A 7660-nucleotide genomic window follows, 5' to 3' on the forward strand; every position below is an offset into this window, starting at 1 on the left:
TAGACAGATACACTTATGAAATTCCTTTGACTTCGATGCATTTAATCGTGAAAATGAAAGCAACATGAACCTTCTTGGAAGTCTCATAGTGGAAAATGGAGTCTCTAGTGTAGTGGTGTCTAGAGAAGCAACGTCATGAAAGGAAGCCCTCCACTTCAGATCCCTGTACCTACCGCATATCGCTATTTAGAGGTAAACGTAATTTTATAGCTCATACATTGAAATTGGTGTAATCATGAGTACCTGTGGCTTTAACTCGATTACTCTGCACAGTACTTTGTATTTGAATTAAGTGTCTTGTGTACGTGTTGACAAGGTTGTTAATAGCCTACAGTACAATGGCAGTTCTGGACACCTTCAGCATACATAGTAATGTAATTAAATCTGAGTTTCTAGAGTCAAATTTAGAAAATATCCGAAAGGCTCCCACTCCTTTTTGAATAAAACATAATTTAATTCAACAAGTAAAAGCGGTATTAAAAAGTAAGTTAGATCCATATATCAGGCTACAATTTAAGTAATCATAATGTGCTGCTTGTGGATTTCAGCTAGCCCAGTAATAAACTGAATAGAAGTATTATGCAGCTTCAGGCAGCATTTAATTTAAACAGTTACAAGAAACCATTTTATATACATTGAAAATTACAGCTAACCTCAAAAACTGCTAAACCAGAGATGAATATCCATTATGTAAAGTCTATTCTTGCCAAAGGACAATTCTATTCAAAGGATGTGACCCTGTTGGAATATGAGTAAGCAACTCAACACTCCATACGCTTCTATGTTGCTGGGTCAGGAGTTTTAACAATAGAGGGGCACACAGTTTTTGGGTCTGGTCAGGTATAAAAGTAAGGGGTTAAAACAGGCAGGACATCAGTTCACAAACAGCTCTCTCAGATCTGAGAAACCACCACCACCATCAACATGGGCAAGGTAAAAAAATATATATATATAATATTGCATTATATTACACATATAGATATTACACATTAAAGTTAACTGACATTGATTGACACAGTATTAATAGATATGTGATGGAACTGACTGTTGTCATGATAAACACCCACTGATGTTGATTTTCAGGTCATCTTCTACGAGGACAGGAACTTCCAGGGCCGTCACTATGAGTGCATGAGCGACTGCGCTGACATGTCCTCCTACCTGAGCAGGTGCCACTCCTGCAGGGTGGAGAGCGGCTGCTTCATGGTGTACGACCGCACCAACTACATGGGAAACCAGTACTTCATGAGGAGGGGAGAGTACGCCGACTACATGAGCATGTGGGGATGGAGCGGTGGCATCAGGTCTTGCCGTATGATCCCCATGGTAGGTTTAAAGCATACCTCAAAAAAACACTTTGAATAATGTTAACTTTATTAACTCTGCATACAATTTTTTTTTTTTCTTGAATTGTAATTATTTTATGTTCTTATTTCTTTACAACAGCACAGAGGCCAGTTCAGGATGAGGATCTACGAGAGGGAGAACTTCGGTGGTCAGATGCATGAGCTGATGGACGACTGTGACAACATCATGGATCGTTACCGTATGAACGACTGCATGTCCTGCAACGTGATGGACGGCCACTGGCTGATGTACGAGCAGCCCCACTACAGAGGCAGGATGATGTACTTCAGGCCTGGAGAGTACAGGAACTTCAGGGAGATGGGCTGGAGCGGCAGCAGGTTCATGAGCATGAGGCGCATCATGGACATGTGCTAAATGTACATTTTAGCATCAATAAATGGCATAATTTTTTAAATTCTGGTGTTGTTGTATTTATTACTTATTATTCTTTATTAAACATACCTACATATATACATATAACATATACTAAATACATCAAGTCTGAAGTCAAAGCTAAATACTGCCAAATACTGAATAATTATGTACCATTTGTATAATTTCATTTCAACAGGGCAACCTATTCAGACATTATAAGCACTGTTGAAAAATGGATTCTGTGATGAGAGAAAAAGCCTTTCTAAAGACTGTGAGGTACCCAGTGCCTGGAAATGCGGACATAACCTCAGCATTCTGTACACCGTAAAAAATGCGATCAATGGTAACTTAATAAAATTGTGGCAACAAAGTGACACGTAATATTATTGAATAGATTTAAAGTCTGACAACATTGATTAAAAATTATTGAATAAGTTAAGTAAAATTTACACAATAAAAGTAAGTCAAGGGTAATGAAAACAGCTGTCAAAATGTATTGGATTTAGCAATAATATGCTTAAATTTGAGTTGATATAACCTAAAATGTCTATTCAATAATATTACGTGTCACTTTGTTCAACAATGTTATTATTTCTAATCTACTCAATAATATATTTTATATAGTATATCATTTTTTTTTGTCACAATTAACTAAAGTAGTATTAATACCTCATCATGCATAATAAGAACACCAGGTAACCTTGTCAATACATTTATTTCTGGAACTCAGGACTACAATAAGTTTTCCCAACTAGCTGCAATTATTAAAAGTGCAAAATAGCATAATACAAGTAAATTAGTGAACATTTTAACAAACATTACTTCAAATAAGTGCACTGTTAGAAAGAGAGAAAAAAGAGTGAGAGTGAGGGGAGAGTGAGAGAAAGAGTGTCACAACTCCAGTTCCATCCACCAGAGGGCGCCAAACTGGACTTCCAACTACCAGCCTGATCTCCACCTGCACACCTGATTCCATTCTTCTCAACAGTCTACACACCTGATTCTCATCACTCCCCTACATACTGTATATATACCTGTCACTCCAGTTACTCAGTGCTTACAATCTGAGTCTGTCTCGTGTAGATAGCTGTTATCTGTTTTTGCCAATATAGTAAGTTTATCTGCCTCTCTGTATCCTGTACCTGTCTGCCTGCCTGCTTGCTGGAATAAATCAGCATTGTTCACTCCTACCACCTGTCTCCGCTTCTGCTCTTGGGTCCTGGTTGCTTGCCTGACAAAGAGAGGTTGTGTGTGTACATAGTGTAATTTGTCAGATCATGAAATACCATATCAGCTGCCTGTGCATATGCAAAATGATTTGAAAACATAAAGGTACTTAGCCTCAAATGAGTATGACTCATCAAAAAAATGTAATAAAATGTTTTCTTCCATGAGACATCTGTGATCAACTGAATTATGACAAATCTACAAAATAAAATATATAATAAATTACATGAGATCTCTGGGATAAACTGAACAATTTCCTTCTCAGGAAGGCATACACACTTTGAAACTTGAGCGCTGAAGTCAAAATTTGAAGCTGGATAACAATCAGTTCTGATGGCAACTATTCCCATGTTGTCCTGCAAGGGTCCCTCTTCTTAAGCCAGTAGTTTATTCTTGAGGCTGTGCACTTTTGGGGACAGCCTTGAACAATCCAGTTCCAGATAAAGTTTCTTGAAGAGTTCTAACGTGTACCTGAGCTCTTTGGGGTAGTCGGGTTCCAGCACATACGTCAAGCCAAGCATGGAGCAAGTCTCTGGCACATTACCCAGACCGGTCAGAACTTCCACCGCCTCCGTCAAGATGCCGATGTTCTCTGGACCCTCTGACGCAGCCATCTTGACCAAGTAGTTCTTCATCATCTGTAGTGCAAGGCCCTGCGAGACACTGCCTCCATCAGCATCCTGAAAAATCACAAAAACAACAACAACTGTCAGGCTACACGGCTCAAGGGGAGATAGATGAGAGAAGACTAGGTTTTATTTCTCATGATTCAGATCCTCCCTAAATTTAGTAGCCTCGCACAGCCAACTTAAATCTTGGAAGCTCAGCTCTTGCAGGAGCGCGAAATGACAAGTAGCGCTGTATTTAGAAAAATGCTAGGTAGCTACCTAAGCTGAATGAGCTGTAGCTGTAGTTTGCAGCTAGTTTGAAAGCAGTGCAAAATTGCAACTAGCAGAGCAACTACCAACATAAACATAAACCAATATAGCTATTGACACTATTCATAACTATTCACTATACATAATTCAGTATTCAGCATCATAACTAAGGACATTCTTATTATGCCATTATTATTATTATGTCTTTATTCAGATTATTTTTTATTATTCTTAATTCACATTATTCAGCATTATTCTGTAATTTCTGTGCACTTCCGGCACACATTACATTTGCTTGCTGGTAGAATCACCGAAACATCCAAAGATTGGTGTTGCACTGAGATTAGATGTGGTCCTCCCATCGTAATAACTTAATTTTCACAAAAATACTAACACCTCGTCTTGTGCTACCTAATTTACATGTCACTCCCATTTCACTGCACCAGCCACCCTTGTGCCATGTCAGGTTGTATGGGCATCAAATTATAAAATGAACGGGCAAGCCTGTTTTAAGGTCACAATGGTGCCAGCATGTTGTAGCGCGGCATGTGAGTCTTTGCGCATCCACAAAGATAGGGCACAGGATGTAGAAACAGCATGTTAGTTACCAAAAGAAACAGCTACATTGTGTAAGTTCTGCATCAATGTCAAAATGGCGACAATCTCATTTTTTTCGTCTTTTAACATTTGAATTCACTTACACTGTACTCTTTGAAGAGTTGAACAGGTACTTCACCATGGTGCTCCATCAGGCAGCGTGTGACAACCTGTCATCACAATGGTGGGATTGCTTGGAGTCTGGAATGGCAAGAGAAAACATTATTCTACACATACCACATACATGTACATACAATTTATTCAAAGTTCAGCAATAATTTCACATACATTTCCAACAAAATTTTTGTAGATGGACTGACAGGTTATCTCTAGCAGTACTCGTGGCTTCACTGTTTCCTTTACATAGGGCCATCTGTGGCGCGCCGCCACAGTATTCTCACAGCCGCCACAGTATCATAAATAATACAAATTCAACTGTGAAAAATTAAGTCAATCCATAAAACTACACCAAGAGGCACACATGATGTTATGTCCCCTTTACAATCCAACCGTCTCTAAAATACGGTAGTTTCCACAGACTGTTACACATGCGTTTCCTGTGACTGTGAAGATAAGACAAACTTGACAAGGCAAGAAGAGTAACTAAAGCTATATATTACCAACCATAAAATCATGTTGGACTACCGCAGCTCAATGAGCTTGTATGTTATGTCCTACACCAGTAATACACTTGTATTTAAATGTTGTATGTAACATGTAGTCCTAATCTTCTCACTTCTACCATATAGCTCTAGTTTGATACATACCTCTAGTGGAGTTAAGGTGTGTATGGTCCACTTTCAAGCACTATAATTTGCATTAACCTCACACCCGCTGTCAATGTGCATATATGCAGAGTTGGCGAAGCTACTTTGAAAATGTAGCTGAGTAAGCTACCAAATACTTCACAGAGAAAGTAGTTGAACTACACAAAGCTATCAAGACAAATTAGATCAGTACATTTAAAAAGTAGTTCACTACATCCAAACTACTTTGAACATTTTAACATTACATATCTAAATCTGAAATGTCATAGCCTACATTATAAAATGCAATAACATACCACTCTGGTCTGGAGTCAGATGTTAACATACACCAGTTTTTACAGTGTAGGCCTCTATAGTGAATTGCTGAATAAGGGGTTCTCTCAGAGGGGCCATTGACTCTTTTGCGTTTGGTCAGGTATAAAAGGAAAGGGTTAAAACAGGTAGGAAGGCAGTACAAGCAGAGCAAGCGTAGCAGCAGCAGTCAACATGACCACTACTGGCATGAACATGATGGGCAAGGTACTGTTTTAATATATATAATATATATTTAATCATTAATTGCTCTTTACATGGGATCAATATTACTATATCTTATTCTGTCTTTCTTTCTGAAATGTCTGACCATTATCAATTAACTGTTCCTTTTCAGGTCATCTTCTACGAGGACAGGAACTTCCAGGGCCGTCACTATGAGTGCATGAGCGACTGCGCTGACATGTCCTCCTACATGAGCAGGTGCCACTCCTGCAGGGTGGAGAGCGGCTGCTTCATGGTGTACGACCGCACCAACTACATGGGAAACCAGTACTTCATGAGGAGGGGAGAGTACTCCGACTACATGAGCATGTGGGGATGGAGCGGTGGCATCAGGTCTTGCCGTATGATTCCCATGGTAAGCTAAATAACATTGTAACTTGTAGTGTAGAGGATGCAATGACTTCTAATATCCTCCATTCCTGACATTATCCTGACTCCAGTCCTATGCAAACACTTCAATAAAACTATCTGTCATATTACAGCACAGAGGCCAGTTCAGGATGAGGATCTACGAGAGGGAGAACTTCGGTGGTCAGATGCATGAGATGATGGACGACTGTGACAACATCATGGATCGTTACCGTATGAACGACTGCATGTCCTGCAACGTGATGGACGGCCACTGGCTGATGTACGATCAGGCCAACTACAGAGGCAGGATGATGTACTTCAGGCCTGGAGAGTACAGGAACTTCAGGGAGATGGGCTGGAGTGGCAACAGGTTCATGAGCATGAGGCGTATCAGGGACATGTGCTAAATGTACATTTTAACATCAATAAATGACATAACTTTTTAAATTCTGGTGTTGTATTTATTACTTATTATTATTATTTATTAAATATACCAATTGTGTGAAAGGTTTTTCCACATTTAATAAATGTTGGATTCTTTTCAACATTTAACAAATGTGTAAATTATTTTTCACAATAACAAATAATAAATGTCAATTTTTTTTTACATGTTTTATACATGTGTTTAAAGTACAGTGACAACTGCACCTGTTGTAAAGCAGGCTCATGGGATGCAAATCAGTGCAACAAATCAGCTGATTCCATTTCTACATGGTGTTGCCACCATATAGAAATATTTGATGTAGCTTAAACTGCTCATTCATTGTAACTTCAAGTCCAAATAGTATGGTACGAAGAGAACAAGACAAACGCAAACTGAATCAGTTTGTTCATGTCCCAAAAAATGGATCAGCTGAGACAAAAGGTATTTCAGCTAAATTTGTGCTTATTAGGTCATATTACTTTGCTTGCCAGTGCTCCTAATCAATATGCAACAGATCTGCCACCTGGTGGGCAAAGCATTAACTGGCCTTTAAGCTGGTTAAAAGCCCTAGCGGCTTCTGAGCAACTTCCGAATTGGAGAGAGAGAACAATGGTTACAATGTAACTCACTGTTCTCTATTGGTCAACTCTGGTTGTTTTTAAATGTGCTTTACAAATAAACTGACTTGACTTGACTTGACTATCGTATCGAGAGTATCTCACCATCCAACTACATATTCCATATGTAGGGGGAACTCTGTAAGACACACCGTGAATAAGTGGAGCAGTGTCAGACCCCCAAAGACACCCATACCCATAGACACGTGAGCTATATACATGGCTGGTGCTGAACAAACTATTTACAAATGTACACTATTCACACCCCCCTCGGCTGGCAGGTACAGCCAGACGCTATTCGCTGCCACGACGCAAAGGCCAGTTCACAGGGGGGGGGGGGGCATTCAAGTTAGCCCACCATACGCTAAGCTAACTGAAAAGGTAAGAGACTACACCCCTTCTGAAGCCACTGATGACGAGGCCGAAGACTGCGGGGGGAACTGGCAATACCAACCATTACTATGGCTGAGCTTCCCCCAATACCAACTCCCCAAAGGATGCAGTGGTAGGCACATTCAGCCTGTAGAATCTGGTGAGGTA

At 39.7% G+C, this 7660-nt stretch overlaps 2 protein-coding genes across 3 annotated transcripts; both read left to right on the forward strand.

Annotated features, from left to right (window-relative positions):
- Nucleotides 1-912: 912 nt before the first annotated feature.
- LOC139638144 (gamma-crystallin M3-like) lies at nucleotides 913-1722 on the forward strand. Its single transcript, XM_071512183.1, has 3 exons — nucleotides 913-933; nucleotides 1084-1326; nucleotides 1447-1722. Exons 1-3 carry the CDS (start codon nucleotides 925-927, stop codon nucleotides 1720-1722), a joined length of 528 nt encoding a protein of 175 aa, XP_071368284.1. The 5' UTR covers nucleotides 913-924.
- Nucleotides 1723-4317: 2595 nt separating this feature from the next.
- Nucleotides 4318-6486, forward strand: LOC139638142 (gamma-crystallin M3-like). Of its 2 annotated transcripts, none has more exons than XM_071512181.1 (3): nucleotides 4318-4329; nucleotides 5841-6083; nucleotides 6211-6486. In XM_071512181.1, the coding sequence occupies exons 1-3, from the start codon at nucleotides 4318-4320 to the stop codon at nucleotides 6484-6486; spliced, it is 531 nt and encodes a 176-aa protein (XP_071368282.1). The 2 variants fall into 2 exon arrangements, with proteins under 2 accessions (XP_071368282.1, XP_071368281.1); XM_071512180.1 differs by lacking the exon at nucleotides 4318-4329 and adding an exon at nucleotides 5678-5710.
- Nucleotides 6487-7660: the final 1174 nt, after the last annotated feature.

The sequence above is a fragment of the Centroberyx affinis genome, unplaced genomic scaffold, assembly GCF_046629955.1.
Source record: "Centroberyx affinis isolate AG114_WGS23_722 - 3 ecotype Tasmania unplaced genomic scaffold, CSIRO-AGI_Caff_v1 ptg006131l_1, whole genome shotgun sequence".
NCBI classification, from domain to species: domain Eukaryota; kingdom Metazoa; phylum Chordata; class Actinopteri; order Beryciformes; family Berycidae; genus Centroberyx; species Centroberyx affinis.